Genomic DNA, 25,578 nt, shown 5'->3' on the forward strand with positions numbered 1-25,578 from the left:
CTGCCACAGTTTAGAAAGGAGATTGCTAAACCAGACAGCTTTAGGAAGAGGACAACCAGAAGGGTAAAAGGCCTTGAGTGTGGACACAAAGCTAGTTCAAGGAACTTTGGAAGAGTAGATAGAGGCAGGAATTGCTATGTTCAAGTATGTGAAGGGCTGTCATGTGAAAAAAGTTACTATAAACTTTCTTGGCTTGAAAGTGCAAAACCAGGATTAGTATGTGGAATTGTAAGGAGACAAACTGGGCTTGTCAAGGAAGTTTTCCTAAGAAGTAGAGCTGTCCCCAAAACAGACCAGGCTGCCTCAAGACTTAGTGAATTCCCAGTCGTTGGAGCTCTTTTAGCAAAAGCTAGCTGATCATTGGTGATATGGGTAAGAATGGGAATTCCTTTCTGCCACAGGTTGGTTTAAATAGCGTTGTAACTTTAAAAAAAAAAATTCTGTAAGGATAAAAATGAAGACCAGTTAAAATAAATGTCCATTGGTTTCATAGTCCCTCCATTGAGCCAATCAGAGGAGGTTAGATGATGTGGTAGAAGAATCAACTCTTGGTCAGTATACGTCTAGATGCAATGAACTTAGACAAAGTCTCTTTAAGCCCTGGGTTTGGCCTTTGGAATTATGTTGAAATTGGATTCTGGAAAAATAACAATTAATAGAGTTTACATTTTAAAAACTACTAAAAAAACAGCTTTTAAAATAACCTGTTTAGATATATGTGTATGTATGTGTGGGTGGGTGTGTATTTTTTTAAAGCAAGCTACCCATAATATTCATGGTTTCATATATGGCCCTCTTTTTCTGTTTTACTTTGTGTATAGCAATTTTTGCTCATTTTGATGATCCTTAAATTTGGAATAATTTTTAAAATGAAAAACTAAAGTATGCCGAGAATTTTAAAATAAAAATTCTTTTTAAAAAAAATGGAATTGAATTCTAAGAATTACCAACATGGAGCCCTTCCTAAGAAGGTTCTTCTGGATCTTAATTCTAATTTTGCAGGTAGAGACATTAATTACATGAAAACATAATGAGTAGCAGTTGATTTTTTTCTTTTTTTGAGAAAACCTGAGGTTGGTAGTGTAAGTGGCTATTGAGATGGGAAAACCTAAAATGTTACATAAGATAATAATAATGATAATTACAGTAATAATAATTACTACTGATGTGGGCAATATTTGGCAGGTGATTTTACTAGTCATCTTCGTCTTGCTATTAGAAAACCAAATTATAATCGTTTTATTACTTATTTTACTACATGCAAGATGAGGAAAGGAGTATTGGGGAGAGCCGGCAGATTTGTGGATAGAGCATTGCCTTGAATATCTAAAATCCTAGTTATACCAATTGAAGGAATAATTCCTTTGGCCCCCATAAGTGTCAGTTTCTTTAGTTGTGCAAAAAATACGGTTTTAGAATTCTTTTATGGCACTGGTATCAGGGAACAGGATTAATACCTCTATTATATATTAAATCTAGAATTATAGGATCATAGACCTTGTGCTTGAAAGGACCGTATATGCTATCCTTTCATTTTATATATAAGGAAACTGAGCATAATAAGTCTAGGGACTTAGCCAATGTAACACTAGAAGTAAGGGAAAGGGCAAGGATTTGAATCTAGGGCCTTGAAATACAGAGTCTGCTCTTCCCACCACTGCATGCATGCTGCCTTCCAAGTTTTTCTCACTATAATCATCATTTATTTTATTAGTGACAGTGTCTCAAAGTCAATGGTTTGACTCACATTTAGCCTAATATCTGTAACAGCGATCTGTGTGGTATAATCTCTGTGTGTGTGTGGGTGGGTGTGTGTCTTTCTCTGCCCCTTCCCTCCACTGTAGTTCTTTTTAAAAGAATAGAGTACCTCCTCCATCTCATTCCTGTTTTAGGGTCATCCAGCCAGTATCAAAAAGAGTTTCCTCCAGTTAAGTAATACATTTCTCCAAGATAAAGTGGACCTCCAGTCCACAGAGCAAAGAAAACATTCCAAAATGATATTTTTCATGACCTTCATGAAACATGGATCTTCTATATCATTGGTTCTCATAGAAACTTACCCCACTGTTACAAATTTTTTAATCTCCCTTCAAGTCCCTTACTCTATTTCAACCATCTTAGTCACCCTTACCAAAAGCTAAGGGCCTGGAATACCATCTCAGAGAAGATTGAGATCATCAAACCCCACCTCATTCATCTGAGAATAGAGCTTTTTTATACCTATCTTCTCATCCTCTAATATAGTTTTTGAAGAAATCACATCTTATTTTCTTTCAGAAATTGATTCTTCTGTCTGTACTGTGTATTTTAGTTCTTATTTTTGAGGAACTTGTTTCATGTTTCTTCCTTCTTCCAATATGTTGTTTCCCTTCTCCATTATTTTTGTAATGCCTTCCAACATGTCTTTCTTCATCTTGAAAAAAATCATCCAGTCCTTTCAGTTATCTTTTCCCTTATCATGTTCATTTCTTCCTTCATACCTTTTCCTTTGCTATTCTCCTTGCCAATCCAAATTCTATATTTCTTTCAAAGTTAAGTTTAAGATTCAATTCTCAGCAAATTGGGGCCTACTGCCAAAAGCAGGGTTTGGGAGATTTCCATAGTTTTCTAAATGGAAAACAGAAATAGTATCTTCAAGATGTGATATGCAATGGGAATTACTAACTAAATTAAGATGTGGGGAATCTTACCAACTGTAGTTCTAAGCATCTTTATATTCATAAATTTTGTTAAATGAAGTAACTGGGCAGTCAGTTGAATTTCACAAATCAAATCAAGGAATGGCAGGATGAAGTAGGAGGAAACTTGATATTTGTCAAATGAAATTTGAAAATTAGCCTGAAAAACTACATAAATAATTCAATATTATTTTGTTCTCTTAAGATTTTTCCTGGTTTTTGTTTTTTGATAAATTTTTTCTCTTTTAAATTTGAGTATATTTTTAAATTTTTAAAAATAAACTTTTCACATTAAAAAAAAACTTCCAACTCTTCTTCCATCCTATGCTATAAATAATTTTTGGATAAAACATACATTTTCTTGGACTGAATTCTCTTAATCTAAAATTTCAACAGCACAGATGTCATTTACAAATCTTACATTTAGAGTATGCAGGATTTATTTCAGATTTGTGTTCTGAATACTTGTGAAATTTGAGATAAAATAGGGAGGGATAAAGACTAAATTCATTGTGGGTAGAGTTCCTGCTGCTCTGTGACTCCTAGTCTTATGTAGATGATCAGAACACTGGTGAAGTGATCTGCCCATGGCGATACAATCAGCATTTGTCAGGGGTAATACTTGAACCCAAGTCTTTGTGCTGCAAGGCCAGTGCTCCATCCACTAGGACACATTGCCTCTCAAAATGAACTCATTTATTACAATGCAAGGATGCTGACTCAAGTGAATAATCTGAGCAGATTAGAAATAGATCCTGTAATTCCTGGATGTCTCCATAGTACATAGCTTATTATTATTAAGAACATAGCCTACTATAGCCTACTAGTCCTGAATAATTGTACTTGAATGAATGTCTGCAATGTGACAAGAGTCTCAGGCATAAAATAATGGTTTATGGTGTTAACATTAGCTGGATCTGATTTGGAGATTCTCATCAAAAGCAATCCTCTTCCCATTTCATTAGCAGCAACAGCAGCAGTGAGTTGGGTCAGGGGGCAGAAGATGGGAAGGACAAAATTTGAGAACCTAGTACTAGCTTAGTGATCTGTGAGGGAATACAGTGTATACTGATGTTTTAATGGGATGACTCTTGATCCTTCTCTGTCTCTCTCTCACTTTTTGTAGAAGATTCTCAGGTTACCAGCACAATTTCCCCTTTACAGTCCCCTCACAAAGGGCTCCCCCCTCGACCGCCATCGCACAACCGACCCCCTCCTCCCCAGTCCCTGGAAGGACTCAGGCAGATGCACTATCACCGGAATGACTACGACAAGTCACCCATAAAGCCCAAAATGTGGAGCGAGTCTTCCCTGGATGAACCTTACGAAAAGGTGAAGAAGCGCTCCTCCCACAGTCATTCCAGGTAAGCCATGAGTATGAAGATCTAATTAATAAATTGATATATATATATTAGTTTATTCCTTTTTTTTTATTAATTGGTAAGATATAGTGATAAAGTCAACTCAAAAGTTATGTGTATGGATCTGTTATCCTACAGATAGGAGAAGAGAATCCACAAATAATAAATTACTTTCTTCTTCCTCTGTTGGAGACTTGCACCTTTCTACACCCTAAGCTAATAGCACCCTCTGCTGCAGAAGCATTGTTTTGCAACACGACCAAAGGCCTGAGCCAGTAAGTTGAAGGTAGTCAGGTATCCCACACAAAGGTATATTGATCTGAGCTGTTGTTTCATAATTTGTTTGTCCAAAGATGACTTTAGCAGTCTTGGATTTCGTGGGAATGAAGCAGGAAATCTTAAGTAGCAATTTTCTAAAATGACATGACCACAGTTCACCCACATGAATCCCATATTTATTCAGGACAGTAAACCACCATGCAACAGAATAGTCGTGCCCAACAGCTGTGATCTCAGCTGCAAATTACCAGTTTGCCATTCAGATGATGTTTTATAGCAGTTTTTTTTTTTTTTTAAGATAAAACAACTTTTTCATCCATCATTTTTCTCATTACTTTTAATCATTCCCTGTATGACTCCAGAAGTTTCTTGTCAGGTGCACATCTGTGTTTTGGAAAGTAGAAACTGAGGTAAGAGGCTAAGATTAGACAGGAATTAAGAGCTTTGGAAAGCCATGTTTCCTCCCATATCCTCATATATACCTCATCCTGATTACTCCAAGAGCATCACATTAGCAGCCAGACTCTTTGGCAAGATGTACTCAGAGGTGATGATGATAGGTGTGACCTTCTTTGCTTTGCAGTAGCCACAAGCGGTTCCCCAGCACAGGTAGCTGTGCAGAAGCTGGAGGAAGCAACTCTCTGCAAAACAGTCCCATCCGAGGTCTCCCTCACTGGAACTCCCAGTCCAGCATGCCTTCCACACCAGATCTACGAGTTCGAAGTCCTCACTATGTCCATTCCACTAGGTAACTCTTCTGATGTTCATTTTTTTTTTTTTGCAGGTTTCTTTATGGTTAAGAAAAAAAATATTTTTATAAGCCTTTATTATCTATCTCTCTTTCCCACTACCCTGCCTCTCTCATCAACAATTTTTAAAAGGCATCTTAATATAGTCTTTACAAAGAAATTCCCAATGTTAGGCATGTGTTGATCAGAATTCTAAAGTCTTTCAAAGTTATTTTTTTTTTTTTGTGATGACCACATTAGCACCCTGAATACCTTAGAATCAGCTGGAGTCAAGATAAGCAAAAGTCTTTATTCTTGGTCCTTAGTGGTAGAAGTCAAGGGGATGGACGCAGGATCTCTGCGACCTCACCTCTTCGTCTCCTGCCCAGAAGTGACCCTGGCTAGTCTCACTCCGCTCCCTAGTCCCTCCCACAATTCTCTGTATACACTAAATGATTGGGCCAGAACAAGATAGTGGAAAGGGCCATTTTCCAAGCATATTCTTATAGCGTATTGTCCAATCAGTAATTAGCCTTTAGTGCTCCATTGTTCCTACCTCAGTGCATTAACTCAAGAGTTTCAGCCCTTTACATTTTTTTCACTCTGCATCAGTTCATTGTCTTTCTGTTTTATCATTTCTTATGGTGAAATAGTATTTCTATACTATTCATATACATAATTTGTTTAGCCATTTCTCAGTACTTGGCAAGTCTTCGTTTTTAGGCTGAAGTTACTATGAAAAGAGATGCTATAAATATTTTTTGTAATGTATATTTGGCTCTTTTTCTTCCTGATCTCTTTGGCATATTGACCTGGTAATCATGCTTTTGCTGGACAATAATTACTTTTTGGAGCATAGTTCTAAATTGCTTTCCAGAATGGCTGTACCAATGCACAATCCCACTACAACAGAATTTTCTATTATAATAGAACCTTGGTTTACCTCATCTCCCTAATATTTGCCATTTTCTTCATTTCCCATCTTTGCCAACATGATAGATTTGATGTGGAAACTAGGAGGTACTTTATTTTGCAGTTCTCTTATTAGAAATTGGAACATTTTTACATTGATAGCTTCAATTTTTTCCTTTGAAGATTGCTAGTTCATATCCTTTAGCCGTTGTTATCTTTTAGGGAACATTTCTTACTATACATTTGGATCAGTTCCTTAATTTTTGATAGTTTTGATATGAAACTTTTATTAGAGAAATTCATATCACTTTGCAAAGTTATTGACATCATAGGCGGGGTGGCTACTGTTCTCAAATTATTCTGGCTAGCTGATTAAGCCTTGACTCAGTAACTGTCAGAGATCATTCTTATATCTGCTCCAGAATGCAAATGAGACCCCAAATGTGAGCATTTTTTAACCACAGTTCTCAGATGACACACTGCCCTGCTTTCTAGAAAGTGTCAGTCTAGAAAGAGCTTCCTTGGTCAAAATGGAAACATGGAATAGTACAGGTAAATAGAGGTACTAGTTCTTTAATTAGGATGACATTTTGCTGATGGGAAAGACTAATGGATGTCAGCTGTCAATCTCAGTTCTGTGAATGCCAGAAATTGTACAGACCCGTCTCCCTTCTGTGCTTTAAGATAATCATTCCTCAAACACTAAAATGAATGCTAAGAGATTTCTTGGTAAGATGGGAAACACCTGACAAGGACTAAAAGTTCTTAGCCCTGTGCAGTGACCTATTCTCTACTGCATCTTATATGCCTTGAAGACAATGTTCCTTTCCAAGTTGGAGCTAATTGTTATCTAAAAGGTAGGTAGGTATCTTAAGAGATTGGGAGATGAAGCAATTTCTGCATATGTTATCTTCCTTTTCCTCTAACTCTCTTAAAAAAAAAAAAAAAAGATTCCCATAAAGTTAATACAGGTTTAAAATGGACAGCAATGATACTAGTCTATAACCCGGCTTCTTAAACTGTGGTCTGTGACTCCATATGGGGTCTTGTAACTAAATGTGGGAGATCAGGAAATTATGATTTATTATCATTTAGTGTTTGATCTGTACCCATTTTATATGCCTTATATGCCCAGGGTCATGTAAAAATATTTCAGGCAAAAAGGAGTCACGGGTAGAAAAGTTTAAGAAGCCCTGTCTATAGCTACTTTGTTCACCTTGACTGGCTTCATAGAGAAAGGCAAAGTTAATTAACAACAAAAAAAGCTAACATTTATATAGCACTTATGTCTTAGGAACTGAGCTAAGCACTTTATAATTATTATTCCATTTGATCCTCACTTGTGAGATAGGCGCCGTTATCCCTATTTTACAGGCAAACAGGGGCACTATTACTAGCCCAGGGTCACGCAGCTGGTACATGTCTGAGGCCAGACTTTACCTCAGATCTTTCTGATAGCAGGCCGGGGACTCTGCCATTGCACCGCAAGCGGTTATGTTAAACTTCTAACCTGGGAGGCTTGTTTTAACTCAACAGGCCAAGCACAGGCAAGGAAAGCAGGGCCTCTGCTCTGGTTTTTTCCTCCTACTGGCCCAGCGATGGGTTTCAGGTAGGTCAGTCAACCTGTGAAGAATACGACTGCAGAATACTTGGTTTTCTCTCTTAGAAAACTGGGCAATGACACTAAAGGATAAATTACTATCCAAGCAACTGAAAGCACAAAATGCCCAATAGAGCATAACGGGACCCAAATTAATAATTTGAGGGAAGCCTAATCAGAATTTACTATTCAATAACAAATGCAATCTAAGAGGAGGCTAACAAAACATTGTCTAACACGTGCTTGGGAGAACTATTTTAAAGAGCATATGAGTTACTTTATGAGCAGTTGTTTTTGGAGAAAAAAGTGCTTCTACTTTAGAGATATCTTATTGGACTATTCTTCTCCGTAATCCTATTAATTTAATAGAACCCTAGAATATTGTGCCTGGGGGTTACCTCAGATGTCTTCATTTTTGAAGGAGAAGCCTGAGGCCAAAAGAAGAATGGCCTTCCCGGGGTCTCACAGTGAATAAGGGGGGGGGGGGGGAGTGGAGATTTGAGTCCTGATCTTCCTGCGAAATCGATGCCACACTGGAGGTTTACTTTATTTAAGTTGGCCCGCGCACACGTTTGAATTATCACTAAATTCAAATTATAAGCATACATATCAGTGAGTATTCAAAAGTTTAGACACAGAAGGAAAGGAATTAGGCACATTAGAGTTCAGTCAATAGTTAAGAGTCTAGTTTCCTGCTAATTTTTTGGGCATAAACTTCAAGGCTAAGAAGGAACTGATTATAAGCTGCCCGAGGGCAGACTCAGTCTTACATTTTTAAAATTACCTCCCTACCCAGAACTTAGCGGAGTTTAGTGAATTGGTTCAGTGCAGGGGATGCGAGGGAGTGGTGATGCACTAAGTATTTTTGGCAGCAGATTAATTTTTTCACGTTAATATTTAGAGATTGGTATTTTCTGATTTGGGGGGCACAGGGAGTACCCCTTCAAAAACTCACAAAAATACCGGTGAGGACTTTTTTCTTTTAGCATGAATTACAACAAACTAGCTAGTATGCTCCGTGCACCATCTCATTTCTGTGTCCCTCACAGAATCCAAGCCCTGCGTGAACCTTGAGGAACGAACCGATTCGTTCCTTCTGCTTTCCAAAAGAACGTAACGTTGTTAAACGGCTCTCGCCACTTTGCATTTTAAGATCTCTTTCTGACGTCCGGCCTACAAGCCGAGGCCCAGTTTTGTTCATTCGTGCAGCAACCCCAGGGAAACCAGGGCCCCGTGGGTTCGATGCCCCCTCCCCTCCCCCTCCCTTCCTCCCGCCCCCCTCCCCCCCCTTTGCCGCCCCTCCCCCCCACAGACACCCACGGTTACCATGCTTTTCCGCAGGTCGGTTGACATCAGCCCCACCAGACTGCACAGCTTAGCACTGCACTTTAGGCACCGGAGTTCCAGCTTGGAATCACAGGGCAAGCTCCTGGGGTCAGAGAACGACACCGGGAGCCCCGACTTCTACACCCCAAGGACTCGTAGCAGCAACGGCTCCGATCCCATGGACGACTGCTCCTCTTGTACCAGTCACTCGAGCTCCGAACACTACTACCCGGCCCAGATGAACCCCAACTACTCCACCCTCGCCGAAGACTCGCCGTCCAAGGCCAGGGAGCGGCAGCGGCAGCGGCACAAATCGGCCGGGAACCTGGTCTCCTCCAACTCGGGGAGCATGCCCAACCTGGCGGCCCGCAACGGCGCCGGCCACCACGGGGTCTACCTCCACAGCCAGAGCCAGCCTTCCTCGCAGTACCGCATCAAGGAGTACCCGCTCTACATCGAGGGCAGCTCCACCCCCGTGGTAGTGCGCAGCCTGGAGAACGACCAGGAGGGACACTACAGCGTCAAAGCACAATTTAAAACCTCCAACTCCTACACCGCCGGAGGCATGTTCAAAGAGAGCTGGCACGGGGACGAGGGCGACGCGGTGCGGCTGACGCCCTCGCGCTCGCAGATCATTCGGACTCCGTCCCTGGGCCGGGAGGGCCACCACGACAAGGGCTCGGGCCGGACGGTGGTGTCGGACGAGCTCCGGCTGTGGTACCAGCGCTCCACGGCCTCCCACAAGGAGCACAGCCGCCTGTCGCACACCAGCTCCACCTCCTCGGACAGCGGCTCCCAGTACAGTACTTCATCTCAGAGTACCTTCGTGGCTCACAGCAGGGTAACGAGAATGCCTCAGATGTGCAAAGCCACATCAGGTGAGGAAGCGGAGGGAAGGGCGGGAGGCCTTCTGGGGCGGGATTTAATGGCTCGGAAAAGCGAGCCGGGACTCGATTCTGTAACCCCAGTGTGGAAAATGGAAATTAACTCTGAGGATCACTTGTTAAGTTTTCCAATCCAAACTATTCCGAACTCTCCGGTTCTTCACCTTGTTTTATGTCATAGTTCTCCGGGATAGTCTGGCAAAGCCTAAGGACTCCTTTTCGCAAGAAAAGTAAATTTTATGCATAAAAAACAAACAAGAAATGGATCCTCTGGAGACCAAATCAGACAATATTTGTAAAGCGCTAACACAGGGTCTGGCAAATAGCTGGTGCTTAACAAATACCTATTTGGGGGACAGCTAGGGGGCGCAGTGCATAGAGCAGCCCTGAATTCAGGAGGACCCGAGTTCAAATTTGACCACAGACACTTAAACACTTCCTAGCTGAGTGACCCTGGGAAAGTCACTTAACTCCAATTGTCTCAGTAAAAAAGAAATATACATATACATACACACACAACACACACACACACACACACACACCAAATACCTATTCTCTTCCCTGCACAGGAAACGATTTATATTGGAATAGTTACCAAATTGTCAAAAACAAAATAAAACAAATATTCTAGATCCAAGGTTAAGAAACCTTCCCTAAACTCTCCCCATTTTTCCTCAATCCAGCTCCTGGCTTCTGAGCTTACCTAGAACATAACTAAAGAACAACATAAAAATGTGCTGGCATGTATTGATGCTGCCGTGGGGGGAAGGGGAGAAAGGGGGAAAGAACCACCCTGAGGTTTTCAACTAACTCCGCGTGAGCTGGAGAAGCCTAGAATTGAGTTTAATCTATCATTACACCCTTTTTCTCCTACAGTATCTTTTTGGATATGGAGTTAAAATCTGAGCTCAAATCTTGGCTCTGCTATGCAAGTCATTTAACCTTTCTGGGTCTCAGTTTCCTCATCTATAAGATGAAAGAGTGGAATTAGATGAATTCCTTCCAGCACAATGTCGTCTGATACTTTTATTCCTGTTCTAAAGAAGTATACTGCACAAATATACTCCTCATAAGAGCAAAAGAGTTCCAGGATGTGGAACTGAGTGGAAAATCCAGTTCTTGGAATTGAAGCTAGGTTTTGAAGGACAGAGGGTAGGGATGCATGAAATGAGACAAGAAACTGATCTCTTGAAGAGTGAGGAAAGTGTCATTGGGAATGGGGCAGAAAAAAGAAAATGTATTTGTCTGGTGGGCGGGGTGTGACTCTTTGGAGTTAGGAATGAGCAGTTTAGATTTAATGCAGTGCCAGATGGGACTTTAACCTTCACTTGAAATTCAAATGATATATTGAGATAGAGTACTCCATGCCCGCAGAAGGCTATTAAAGTGAGCCCTGAGGAGGAAGCAGCAGAGCCAGGAGTAATCATCTGAGCTGACTCATGAGTCTGTGCAGTGACTCAGTTAATGAACAGTTAGGACAGGGTTGGGTTCCCCTAGAGAGACAGAGAATAATCCCAAAGGCCTGGCAGACTGAACCACCCAAAGAGGCCATAGTCCTTAAACCTACTCTTGAAATTAATATTTAAAGCCTTTAAAGTGCAGCAGGTCACTTCCCATGGAGTGGCCCATTAGTGGTCTGGAATAAAGACAATTTCCCAGCTCACCACTTGAAAAAAGGGTCGGCTCTGGTGTTGGAATTCAAAGGATTAGAAATTCCAAATCAAAGCTAGAAACTGGAAAGGTTGATTCTGGAGTCACAAAATTAAGGATCTGGATGAAAAAGCAATTTCTTTAAATAATTGGCACTGATATGTCAGAATGTTGGGAAGAATACCATTTTACCAACTAGAGTGTCTCCAGGTTCCTAAAGTTCCATTTGTTGGCTTTTCATACTAGCCAACAATAATGATATAATGTAGTAGAATCTATACATTAGTTACAAAACTCTTTCTTCACAATAACTCTGAGGAAAATGTAATTATCTTTCCCATTTTACAGATAAAAAATTGAGGCTCAAAGAATTTAAATAACTTGCCAAGAGGTCAATTGGATTTTCTGCCTCCAAGACCAGTGTTCTATCACATTATTACACTGTTACATTGATAAGTAATTTACAACATTTTAATTAATTGCATTATGTAAAGCTTCAGATTTTCTGGGAGTATTACTTCTACACTCATTCTCCACTTGTTCCACATTTGAAACAGGCTTGATGATTGTTAGGTTCTTACTAAGTGCTAAGTTGGTACTTGACAATTCTCTAGTTCCGGCCTTTCCTGGGGAAGAGCTTGCATGCTTAGGAGGAGCAAGTTCATTGGTTGAAGTAATTCTTCCCAGAAGCCCTTGCATTATCCCACACCCATTCTCTGGGAGGATAAAGAGGGCAGCTCTGGAGGAAAAAGGAAGTCTCTGCTCTAGACCAGACTTGAGGCAGCTCCCTGCAGGAAGGAAATCACTTCTCTGGACGAGAGTTAACGGCAACTGTCTGGAGACAACGGTTCTTTACAGGAAGAAGAATCTGTCCGAGTTTGTCGCCAGAAGCTGCCGATCGCTCTCTGGGAGGAGATCTGCTGTGTCAACTCAAATCTCTCGGACAGAGCTGCCCTCTTTATCCTCCCAAAGAATGGGTGTAGGATAATGCAAGGGCTTCTGGGAAGAATTACTCCAACCAATGAACTTGCTCCTCCTAAGCATGCAAGCTCTTCCCCAGGAAAGGCTGGAACTAGAGAATTGTCAAGTACCAACTTAGCACTTGGTAAGAACCTAATATCTCATTATCTCATTAGCACTTAGTAAGAACCTAACAGATGATACTTGCCATTGGTCTCTTAAAGAGACCATAAGAGACAAAGAATGAAAACTTTTCAGTTCCCTTAGGTCCACTTAAGAGTATCCTGCCATTCAAAAAACATAATCCTTATGTAATGTCTCCCTCAGCAGAAAGGAGGTTTGTAAACATCGAAGATGAATGAATGCAATTGTTTATATTCTCTTTAGATAGTAAAAACCTGTCCAGTAACCTATCTTGGAAGAGCACCAGCTAAGACAATGTTTTTGTGGTTTTTAGATATAAATCAAGAAGCCCTATCTGAAAGACCACAGATCTTCATTTATTTATTTATTTTTGGCCTATCTTTGGGACAGCTAGAGATATCTTACAGGAGGCATGGAACATGAGCATAAATTCAGCAATGGTTTGAAAATCCCTTGTAAGTAGTCCTTTTATCTCAGGAATGCCCACAAGAAAGAGGGGCCCCCTTTAGCTAAAAAAAAAAACTAAGTGTGTTAGGGTCATATTTAACCAAAGGTAAGAAGAACCATTCTAAAATTTTTACTTGGGGGACCAAAATTTTCATCTGTACTCACAAACGTATGGTTTTTATAAGTTATACTCATCTAAATGAAACCAAATACAATTTTAAAAACACCCACACCTCTTGATATAGCCCCCTGCTGCAACTACAAGGATTTTCTTTGTTCTTTTCAAAGATCTTCTGTTTCTTCTACGTGATGACAGAGCAATATTTTAGCTTCCATATAAGTAAATTTTATGTAATATAGTAAAGGTGAATGTGAACTTTTCTATGCTATTCTCTCCATCCTGCCAGTCAGAAAATATAGGGTTCTTAATCTTTTTTTTACCATAGACCGTATCTCAGAAAAAAATTTTAAATATATACAAACACATAAGATTGCAAAGAAAACCCATTTTATTGAAATAATCATCAAAATATTTTTTAAAAATAAATTCACTGACTTCTGGCTAAGAACCTCTGGCAATAAAGTGATAGCAAGCCCTATCAAGCCAAATTCTTTATAAGATTTAGAACCATCTTTGCACCCACCAGAACGGACTTAGTTGTCAGTGTACTGAAGGGACCTTATTTTTAAGATGATTTTACTTATAAAATACTCACATATATAATATTTTTTTATTTAGAATTTTTTTCCACAGTATATATGCATGAGTAATTTTTTTAATAACATTATCCCTTGTATTCATTTTTCCAAATTATCCCCTCCCTCCCTCTACTCCCTTCCCTTGATGACAGGCAATCCCATATATTTTACATATGTTACAATATAACCCAGATACAATATATGTGTGTAAATACCATTTTCTTGTTGCACATTAAGTATTAGATTCCGAAGGTATAAGTAACCTGGGTAGATAGACAGTAGTGCTAACAATTTACATTCACTTCCCAGTGTTCCTTCTCTGGGTGTAGTTATTTCTGTCCATCATTGATCAACTGGAAGTGAGTTGGATCTGCTTTATGTTGAAGATATCCACTTCCATCAGAATACATCCTCATACAACATTGAAGTGTACAGAGATCTTCTGGTTCTATTCATTTCACTCAGCTTCAGTTGATCACATATATACTATTATAATGAGTTCCCAGGTCATAAGATATATATTTTTTAATTTTTAACAATTTTTAACAATTTTAACAATTACCACTTTTCTGAGGGGCTCAATGGGTCACAGGATTTCAAACTGTTACAGAGTTGGAAGGGCCTGTCGAGGTCATCTGGCCTGGATTGCTTGCTAATCCAAGAATTTCCTCTATTAACACCACGAATGGTCTTTCAGTCTATGTTTTAGTGCCTCCAGTAACAGAGATATCACTCTTCTTGGAGGCAACCCTTTCTAAGTTGAACAGCCAGTCAATTTGCCTCTCCCTGAATCAGAAGCACATCTGGATTCAGGACCTGTCTAGAAAGCCTGTAATATTCATTTTGGGTTGGATCTGTCTCCTTCAAGCCATGCTTGAATCAACCCATTTCTTACTTGCTGCCAAAGCAAAGCTAGGCTGGTTTAATTATATATGCTTGACAAAGGATGTGGGGCAAGGAGAGAAGTTACCCTTTCCGTCAAGCTCTGTTCTGGCTTTCCATACTGCTCATGGCTCCAATTGAGTTCATCATTGAGACTTAAATAGGCCAAATTTAAAATTCTATCACTTTTGCAGTGTGGCAAACAGCAATGAATAAGCCCAAATCTGTGAAGAGGACAAGGCCTGAAAGCCTCGGTTTCCTGAGGCCTCTCTTCACAGAAGTAATGCAGACTATTTTTAACCCCTACACTGGGTACAGAAGGGGCTGTTGTTGTGTTGTGTTATAAGGGGCTTCTCTGGGGATATGACAACAGGAGAATGTGGAAACTCCTCACTTGTAGCCCCTCTTGACTTGTAAGTCCTCCAGAGCAACAAGGCTAAAGAAAGGGACGGAAGCTGGATGAGCTCATGGTACCTCAACCTCAGTGGAGGTGGCCAGCAACATTCCACTGTTTAAATCCTTTAACTCTCCAGTACCTGGCTCTGACTCATTTTCTTTCCTCTCTTTTCTGTATCCCTGTGTAGCTGCCTTACCTCACAGCCAGAGAAGCTCAACACCTTCCAGTGAAATTGGAGCTACTCCCCCAAGCAGTCCACACCACATCTTAACCTGGCAATCTGGGTGAGTGCCTTTTGGGCTCCTTCTCCTGTGTTCAGTGTCTGTCCTGCAGAGGGGTAACCAAGAAGTGGTTAATAGCATCCTTTCAAAGTAGGGAGAGGTAACAAGACAATGGGTAGACTAATACTGAGGGGAGGGGTACTGGGCAAAAGGTATTCTGTAGCATTAAAAAAGAGAAGAGGATAATTTGTATGTTACACACAACACTTCTTGCTATGAATGGAAACACCATAAGGTACCATTACCTGCCACCACATTCGTATTGGTCATCTCCAAGCCCTCTCTTGTTTAGTCTCATGAATTCCCCTCAGTTCCTGTTCAGCAAATGTTTTTGTGCCAAACTTCTAAAGACCTATCCCAGCTTGGCTGCCCTGAGCACCTCATCTAACTTTTTGATGACATGATTGGATTTCTTTGGGTTTTTCCCACCTACTTCCCTCACACTGAAGAAAATGAAATTAGGACCCTGTGATAATGGCAGCCCCTTGAACAAATGTAAATTTAAGTATCTGATCTTTATCTAATAGCCACTGAAGGTTTAGGGCTGAACTATATCCCAAAGGGGGTGTGCACAGTTCTATCAATCCCTGTTGATAACAGGTTTAAAGAGCTCTGCTATCTTCTTACAGTTACAAAAAGGAAAAATGTCTAATAATCTTCAGTTATTCTTTTGTTGAATTAATAGAACCAATAAGATTCTCATGCATGTTTGTTGTTTATTATTTGGCCTGCTAAATTATACTTAAGTCCAATTATTATTAAGTCCATATTATTATATGTGCATTCAGTTATAAGGAAGTTTAGAAGTCTATAATTGTATATCCCCATCTTATCTACCTTTCAGAAACTGTATGAAGCCTCAGTTATTTAGGACTTGTTTATGGTTTTGTTTTAAAATATGCGATTTAAAAGACGTGTGTTTTCACATGTGCAGGGAACTCTGGGTAAGGAAATTTGCTTTAATAATATAGATTACAGAATAACAATTGTTCTTCTGTATAGTCTCAGAAAATTGCATGGAACTCTGAAAAGTAAAGTGATTTGACCACCCTCCGTGTATCAGAGACATCTTGAATTGGGTCTCCTGGATTTTGAGTTTGGCTCTCTGTTGACTATTTCAGAGCCCCTTTTCTAGCTCTGAGTAGTCCTTAATAAAGTTTCAGTTGAATTGAATTAAGAAAACCAAAGATTTGACCTGTCATATGACCATGGCCATTATGATGTCTTCATCAGGCTCTTAAAGGCTCTATCACAAACCATGAAGGCTGGCTGTATAAAGTACTGGACTCAGCAACTCCTCCTTTATGAGAAAGTTTAGGGTCCATACAGATTAACCAGAAATTCAGAGGATCAATTAGATATTGGTTCCATTAGATTAAAATGGGATAACTGCATATAATTTTATCAGACATTGATGCAAACTCATTTCAGCTATCCCTTAATTTCTAGGATTTTGATGTAAGGATTCATATTCTAAAACATTTCTCTGAACTACCTAGAAATGAAATCCAATACCAAAGATAAAAAGATACGTATGTGTATATAAATAGTGAATACATATGCATGTACACACACACATGATTATCCTGCTTGAGAAATTCTTGGGTATCCCTCATATTCCCTGAGACACTTCCACCTACATTTGGTTTTGAAGGATTCTCTAACTATTTCTAGCCATTGAGAAATCTAAGTGAATCCAGAAACAAAAGTTGAATACTTTAGTCCTAAAAACCAATTTTGTTAGTCTGATGCCTTATTTAGGGTGATAAGTAACCAGAAGTCATATAGCATGTTGTGATATGGTGATGATTTAGTTTAAAATAAGAGAACTGCAAATAAATACTGGAAGTCAGCTTGTTATACTAAAAAGGTGCTTATTTTAAATTAGGTGATAAGAAAATTTATATAAATCATTGATTGTATGTCACTAACATTCTGAAATGCAAATATGACCACCAATTATTCTTCCTACTGTATTAATGAACTCTTAACAATGTCTATGTCACTTCTTTTCTTTAACATTACTTCTTTGCTCTTCCTTTCTTTGCTTTCCTTTGTTCAGAGAAGCAACAGAAAACTCACCCACTATGGATGAGTCTGAGTCTCCAATTCACCAAAGTACTGATGAATAGAGGTATAGTAAGGGAATCTTTTGTTCTTACAATCCTTTTCTCTTGACAATTCCCTTTAGTTTATGCTCTCAGATATGATACAGATGTGTTTGTCTTTATCATACCGTAATAGCTAAAAGAAAACATTTGAATGGTATGGAAGCTATTATAACTGTGTACTGTTTCTAGATACATGTATAGTATAGGTGTTGATGTGCATCAGATATAATTATCCACCCAATTCTATAGTCTTCAGTTATTTTTTGCTATAACATAGGACAAAAGGATAGTTTGTGCTATTTTGACATAAGATATAGCTGCCCTCTGATTTAAAGGATGGTTTTTTTAATTTATCAAAAATTAATTTAATCAACAAAGCAATTAGAGCCCAGAATTCAGTGGGGGGAAGAGGGAATGGGTAAGGATGGGGTGGAGCAGAAAAAAATTCCCATATAAAAAGTCAAATAATGCAAAAGTCAAATTTATAACACAATAAGAATTATCAAAAGATACCATTCATTCATTAAAATTATTTACTTGACATTTTATATAGAATATTTTGTGCCATATGCCAAGATTTTATGATCTTATGCTCCCTATTCTGATGGGGCTTAAAAATCTAATAGGAAGCATGGCAGGTACAGAAATAACTGTACAAATTAAATTACTGATTAAGAAAACAACATATGTTAAGTACTATAAGAAGAGTTCAAAATACCATTTGAGTTCAGTAGAAATGAGAATCTCTTCTCACCAGAGCATTAGGAAAGATTTCACGGAGTAGCTGGTATTTGAGACTGTTTGTATTTCAACAGGCTAAGAGAGAAGATGGCTTTCTAGTCAAAGGGAAGCTGAAGTATCAAAGAGAAACTTATGATAAGATTAGAAATAGGGACCTGACCTATGATTTTTCACTGGAATAGGAAAAGGGAGGTAAGGTATCTTTCAGAGTAAGGAAACTCCCTCTACCAATGAAAGTCAAATCTTTCTCTACAATTTACACTCAAAATTTCTTAACCATTCAGTGTTCTAAGTCATTTGGTCATGCAGATAATATGTGCTGCAGGCTGGATTTTTTGGCTTCATAGATCTCTATGCCCTACACTGCATTGAATATTTTGTGTGCGTGATATGTGAGTCCCATCAAATAGTGTATTCTGACTGGTGCAGCAAGGGAATAGAAAAGGCTGGGAGCTCAGACTTTATTCGTGAAGCAGTGGGAACCACTGAGTAGATGAATAGAAGGATGACTTGTACATTTGGAAATTTAATCTGACACTAGTATAGAAAACAGACTGTAAATACATGAGATGGTATCAGAGTGAGGAAAAGAAATACTAGTGACTAGGCTATTAAAAAAACTTTAGAGTAAGAAAGTAAGGATTTGAACTAAGATGAAGATAGAAATGGAAAGGATTATGTGAGAAACATTTAGAAAGAGGAATAAACTGTTAATTTAGATAGAAATGGAAAGGATTATGTGAGAAACATTTAGAAAGAGGAATAAACTGTTAATTTAGTTTACTAATTAGCTGTAAAAAAAAGCAAAGAGGAGGGAAGAATTAAAAGCTTTAATTCTCTGATAATTCTTAACAGCAAGGAAGACATTAAAAAAGAAAAGCTACCTATAGCTTAGGGGAAAAGAGAAGTTTAGTTCTGGATATGCTAAATTTGAAGCACCAGTTTGACATCCAAATAAAATTGTTTAGTATCTAGTTGTGAGTTTGAAATTGGAGTTCAGGAACTAAAAAAAAATAAATTTGGAAGTTATTTTCCAAAAGGAAGTAATAGTTGAAGCCACTAGAGATTAAATGGAAGCACAGAAGGAAAGAGTATACAAAAAGGAGATGAGCACAATCCTCTTGAGACACAAAGTATGCAGTTAAAAAATGTTTCTCAATTATAGAACTCCTGGAACCTTGAGAAATACTTTAGGGGGTTAGAACAGAAAGAAAACTGAATAAAATAGGTAGTAGTCATGCACCAATTTTTTTGTAGTCAATGCACCACTTCTTTCTTTGTTCATTCCAAAAATAGCCCCTTAGTTTTGATTATAATCTAAATTTTAAGTATAAAATAAACACCTTTTAATACTTTTTCCCCAAAGTACAGTTCCAGAAATTTTTTTTTAACTATTTACTATAAAATGTTGGTACCCATTTAAAGTAGATTCCATATACAAAATTGGCAAATTTTTTTGATAGCAAGGATTCCCTATACTTAAATTCTTTTTTTTTTTTTTTTTAATAGCTTTTTATTTACAAGATATATGCATGGGCAATTTTTCAGCATTGACAATTGCAAAGCTTTTGTTCCAACTTTTTCCCTCCTTCTCCCCACCCCCTCCCCAGATGGCAGGTTGACCAATACATGTTAAAAATGTTAAAGTATAAATTAAATACATATATGTATACATGTCCATACAGTTATTTTGCTGTACAAAAAGAATCAGACTTTGAAATGGTGTACAATTAGCCTGTGAAGGAAATAAAAACTGCAGGCAGACAAAAATAGAGGGATTGGGAATTCTATGTAGTGGTTCATAGTCATCTCCCAGAGTTCTTTCGCTGGGTGTAGCTGGTTCAGTTCATTACTGCTCTATTGGAACTGATTTCATCTCATTGTTGAAAATGGCCACATCCATCAGAATTGATCATCATATAGTATTGTTGTTGAAGTATACGATGATCTCCTGGTCCTGCTCATTTCACTCAGCATCAGTTCATTATACTTAAATTCTTTAAAGAGAACCCTGTCTAAATCCTTTGTAAAGTGAATAATTATCCTAATTTAAAATTCTTATTATATGTTCAATGCACAAAGCACCACACATTTATACACCTCTATAGATTTGGTATCTTGGTCCACATGTACCATGTTTGTCCAAACAGTGTATTCATTCATGCAGAATATGATTCTAAGGACTCTGTCTTGCTTCCAGTATATCTCTATCCTAATGATTCTACCAACTTACAAGATGCATACATGGTTTAAGCCACAAGTCTTTGTAATACATGGCTTTAAATGTCATATATTATAGTAATGAGTAGAAAATACTCTTTGTTCACCTTCTGAGAAGGGATGGATGAATCAAATTGTTTTTGAAGCTCCATTTTTCACTATTTTCTCCAAAAATTTAATGAAAAGGAATTGAAAATTAAACTAATCACAATTGATACTCTCTGATATACTTCAGGTTGATATTTCAGGGTTTACTACCATTCATGGGGATTCTTGATTCCCAATCTAGTCAAAGAATAATTAATTGCTCATCCACAAGGAGGCAGTGTGATCTACAAAAGGGACTATATCTACAGCTACAGTAAATTAAATATAAGAATTGTTGGAGTCGAATTTAAACACAACACTGATAAAACTTAATGCAATTAAGCTTCATATTTTAGAGTGTGCTTTGCATTCTAATGAAGCCTTAGGGAAATTTTTTTTGACTTAATATTGTCAAGAATACTTTGAGTTTTCCTTAAACCAGAATCCACTATAAATGAAAATTACCAAAATTCTAATAAAAAATATATTGAATGTTTTCAAAGAACTGTATACAGCATAAGGAAAGCTAGGTAGGTATTAGATATACTCCCTGCCCTCAATGAGCTTAAAATTTAGTAGGAAATATGACAGCAATATAAAGTAATATTGTTCCAGATAAGACATTGTAAATAATAAATTACTGCAACACAAAGTTCAAAAAATATGCAGAGGAAGAAGTGATCCATTATCAATACTTCTCCTAAAACACTAAGAAACATATAGAACTTAGATTAGACATGAGGTAAAAAAGAAAATACATTTCTAACATTTAGGTTGTTAGAGGGTTTTTCTGTAGCCTAAAATTCCCCTACTAAGATTAAGATTCATCCTGCTCTTACCCAAAGTGAGGATATGTCAAAACCAAAATACCCAAGATGAAGTTAAAGGAAATCTTAAAAGTACCTAGCTTTCTTTTCCTTTAATAATGTTTCAGACACCCCAAACCCCAGTGAAAAGGTCATTTAAGCTAGAATAGAGAATGCTGGATGGGTATAACAGTGTCCATTGTTTACTCCCTAAAGATAACAACATCTACGACCAGTTTCATAATGAAAAGCCTTTATTGTATCTTGCTTCAGAAGCCACATTTAAGTAGTACTAGCTAACTCTTAAATATTTCAAGTAAGCCACATGACTTCCATTTGAATCCCTGGGTATTCTGACTAAAGCCTTTGAATTTTCCGACTTGCATGGATTTTTATGTAAAAGCCCAGACAGGAAACATTTACAAAACCCAGAGCTCCTTCACTCACCAGCTAGTTACCAGAGAGGTCAGGCAAATCAAATAGGAAAATATTACTTCTAGTTGTTCTTGGCCTTCAATGAATTCATGAAGACTGTTCATCACTAAGATGCTCTTTGGTCTCATTTCTCTTTGAACTTCCTTAATGATGGATGAGAGGGATATAATCCAAAGGGGTAGGCAAGGAAACATACTGATGAATTAATAGCCTCTTTAAGTTTATAATAAGTACTACTATTGATCATCACTAAAAATGTGATAGTCTACCACAAGGAAACAAAATTTAAAACCCCGACCTTTAGTCAGTGAAGGCATACAGATGTATGTGAGGAAAAGTTGTTCATCAGCAATTTTGAATTCACAGATTACATAAATCTAATACAAGAAATGAATACTAAGATTAAAAGCCAACACTTCACCTAATTAACAATCACCATATGCCAAAGTTGAAAGAAAGGGAAACAATAGGACCTATGTAACTCTCTGATCTAGTTCTATCCTGCAATTTATTTACTACAGGGGTTCAGGAAAAGAAAGGATTAGAGTAGAAGCTCTGTGAGCTCTTTATAGTTCTAAATCTGATGATTCTCAGGGTATGAGGGAGGAGGGAGTTCTAATTGTATTGACAGCCTGAGTGATCTCTTCCTATTCTGGAGTAGTTGAATCTCAGACCATCTTTATATCTAACAAAATGGAAAAAGAAGTGATTGCCTTATCTCATCTGCAAAAATCCAGGTTAGAAGTTAGAGATACTACCAATGGACTAACTAGGTTGTCTGGTAATGCTCTAGGGAAGCTGGTTCTTTCATACAGGAGTTGAATCCTTCCTCTAGAATAGTATGTAATAATTTAATTATCTTACTATCTTATTGGGGGCCTCCAACTGAAAAGTAAGGCTACAGTGACCTTTTAAAATGTCAATCTCCATAGACACAACCCAAAATCTACACACACATTTTCACCATATAACAAAATGTATACATTTTGAAGGCTTCTGCTTAACCAGAGTAAGAGTTGAAACCTTTTAATGATTCGTTGGAGAAAATCAATCTTAAGAATTCCTATAAATAAATATATAACCTATAACTTCTGCTTCTCTAAGATTTTATCTTAAAAATAATTATATTTATGACTTTTTTTGATAAGAAAGTTAAATTTTTAAAAAATTTAAATTATTCCATAGTATCTATCAGATAACCATCTATATGCCCATTAATGTGTCATAGCATCATGGATTTAGAGCTAGAAGTGGCGTGAAATGAGAAAACTGAGACCCAGAGGGTTTGAGTCACTTGAGTCACACAGCAAAAACCAAAATGACTTTAAGACAGTGCCCAAGTGCTCAATGTTATCTTCTGGTTCAAATATGCCTAGAGATCCCAAGGCCAATCACTAGAGATCTCTGTTTCTAATAGCTTTTCTTCTGGGCTTTTTTTTGCAGGAGTCATAATGACAGCTGTTTCCTGGATTCTCCCCTCTATCCAGAACTAGCTGATGTCCAGTGGTATGGACAGGACAAAGCCAAGCCCGGGACTCTGGTGTGAATGAGCTGGGCCGCAATCTCTCAATGCCATTCTGAGATCACCTCACTGCCTCTCATTTGCCTTACCCAGACGCACGGTCACCCTGCACCAGCTTCAGCTCTTAGCACTTTTTTCCTCCCCTCTCCTCATCCCCTCACCCTTAAAACCTGACTGAGGAGACATTTTGGAAGGTTCCGGTCCCACTGTGTGTCCTACGGCTCTCTAGCCCACAGAGAGCCAAATGCAAATCCTTAGAAGCATCCCTGATGGCTGCCTCCAGCCCTCCAGCCACGGATTCCCCCAGGTCAGGGACAATCAAGAGTTGGCATTGAGGTCCACGTCACAAAAGGATATTGGGGGGGGGGGGGACAAAGGGACAACCCTGGAGATAGAAATAAGGGCAGTGTGACTCTTCTGGGACCCAGAAAGAATGTGCCCAAATTGCCATCTCTAGGCCAACCAAGCACTTCCAGAAGAGGATGTCTGATGTGGGATTTTCAGAGTTTACACCCGAAGAATTGTTTGTTTTTTTAACATAAGAGTTTGGGGGGAATGAAAAAGGAAGCCTGCCACTTCAGAGCTGCATCAGAGGATCACAATCAGTTCTATGCTGCCAAAGATTAAAATAAAAATAACCAACAAAAAAGAAAGGCCACGAGATGGAGGGCATTATGCTTTCATAAGCTTTCACCTGCTCAGTCACTCCCAGAAATGAGAGTCCCTCCTCCTCGGCCCCCCCTTAACCTCTGTTTCCCCTTCAGCAAAAAGCCTAGAAGACCAAGCCAGTGTAATGGATGGTCTTGGAGAGCACCACTGCCCCAGAGTCCTAAGTAATCTGGACAGATGGAAAATTATGTGGGGAGGGGGGGAGCAGAGGAGGCTCAAGTACTGTTTATCCTGGCTGAACAAGCAGGGTACGAGACAGGTAGTCACTTTCTGTTCATGGTTGTGGTCAAGCAGTGTATCATGGAAACAACCCATAAAATCATATCCTCTTTTATGCAGGAGGCGTTTCATTTTTTTTGTGGGAAACCAAGGGTTAAAAGCACATTGTGATCCATCCAAGTGGTAAAGCTACATTAGCATTTCATTGTTGTAGGTCTTTCCATGTTCATTTAGCACTTGTGTAGCAAAGAGTTCAGATCTCAGCACCCAGTTACTTAATGTGTTGCTTATTTAAAGAATACAACTATGCTCTTAAGATGTGAGATTTCCAGTAGGCTGTCTACTAGCCAGCAGGCATGGCACAGTTTTTTTGAAAAAACCTCCCCATGGGACAATAACACCAAAAACATTACCACTGACCTTGACGCATAAATTTGTCTGTAGATGCCCAAAATGGGTGAAGGGAAAAAAAAAAGGGTGATTTAAAGGGGCTGCAAGTTTACATGTATTATGAGCAATGCTTTTTACCTGTCTAGAAAGCCATCAATCTTCAAAGGCCTCAAAAGTACTTTTATATTACTGAACAAGTGCACAATCTCCACTGAGTTATTTACGCCGGCACAAACAAGGTTTCCACAGAGGTGCTGGGCTGGGTTTATTGCCACAAGTGGGGTTGAGAAGGTGAGGGAGCAGGAGACATTTTTTCCACTTGTTCTGTGCAGATAATGAGTTTCTATTGGAAAGGCATTCAACAGCCAGGGGGGCGGGCCAGAGGGAGGGGGTATGGTATTGGGAGTATTTTGTGGAAAAGCAAAACTGAAGTTAGCTTTAGAATAAAACTTTAAAAAAAAAAAAAAAAAAGAAAAAGAAAAAATGGATAATCCTTTGTTTATATGTGTGTGTGTGTGATCCAAGAATAACAATAGACTCTACCAGACCAGGAGGATAAGAACCAAAATACTAAAACCAGAAAGTAAACAATTTATTGTGGAACATTTATTACAGCTCAGGCAGTAAGTCTAGTGGAGCAGTGGGGAGAAGTCAGAACCCAGGTCTGGGAGGAAAGATGAGAATCTGGGCAAATCATCAAATACCAGTGTAGTAAGTACTGTGTGTCATTTCCTTCTCATCTTGATGATGAGATCAGGAAAATCAGTTGGCAGAAAAGCATTCTTATTTATAGATTGTTTGGAGATATGCAGTTCAGTATAAATGCTGGTCAGTTTTTAATCTTACCAAATATTTTTATCTACCTGTTAAGTTTAATTACTTTTATGAACATTTTAATTTTTCTTCCTAGTCCTGATTTATTAAATATTACTAGACTTTTTAGATCTCCCCTCCCCCCTTTAAAATTAATGCAGGGCTAAAATCAAGCTGAACGATAATTTTGTAGGGAGCTGGTTGGGAATGAGGCTCTAAGGGACAGAAGACTCATAAGGAGACAAGGGGAATAAGGAGACAACTCCATATATAGTACTTTTATACAACTGTTAAGTCTAAATTGTAGACTCTAAAGTGAATATTGTCAAGAATCAAA

At 38.5% G+C, this 25,578-nt stretch overlaps 1 protein-coding gene and 1 long non-coding RNA gene across 9 annotated transcripts in view; one reads left to right on the forward strand and one right to left on the reverse strand.

The window, feature by feature from the left end:
- FRMD4A (FERM domain containing 4A) overlaps positions 1 to 24,158 on the forward strand; it is a 733,796-nt gene extending 709,638 nt beyond the window's left edge. For 6 of the 8 annotated variants that reach the window (XM_074268578.1, XM_074268579.1, XM_074268581.1 and 3 more), the window contains 5 exons: positions 3,805 to 4,042; positions 4,902 to 5,066; positions 8,900 to 9,762; positions 15,135 to 15,231; positions 23,072 to 24,158. In XM_074268578.1, the coding sequence (XP_074124679.1) occupies positions 3,805 to 4,042; positions 4,902 to 5,066; positions 8,900 to 9,762; positions 15,135 to 15,231; positions 23,072 to 23,174 (1,466 nt within the window). In that variant the 3' untranslated portion in view covers positions 23,175 to 24,158. Of the gene's footprint in view, positions 1 to 3,804; positions 4,043 to 4,901; positions 5,067 to 8,899; positions 9,763 to 15,134; positions 15,232 to 17,290; positions 17,363 to 23,071 lie in introns of all 8 variants that reach the window. The other 2 variants (XM_074268577.1, XM_074268574.1) reach the window with 1 other exon arrangement.
- Positions 4,641 to 8,685, reverse strand: LOC141543415 (uncharacterized). Its single transcript, XR_012482442.1, has 3 exons — positions 8,514 to 8,685; positions 7,957 to 8,141; positions 4,641 to 5,106 (listed from the first exon to the last, which is right to left on the reverse strand). It is a non-coding gene; the product is annotated as an uncharacterized LOC141543415 (long non-coding RNA).
- Positions 24,159 to 25,578: the final 1,420 nt, after the last annotated feature.

This window comes from Sminthopsis crassicaudata, chromosome 5 (genome assembly GCF_048593235.1).
Source record: "Sminthopsis crassicaudata isolate SCR6 chromosome 5, ASM4859323v1, whole genome shotgun sequence".
Taxonomy (NCBI): Eukaryota; Metazoa; Chordata; class Mammalia; order Dasyuromorphia; family Dasyuridae; genus Sminthopsis; species Sminthopsis crassicaudata.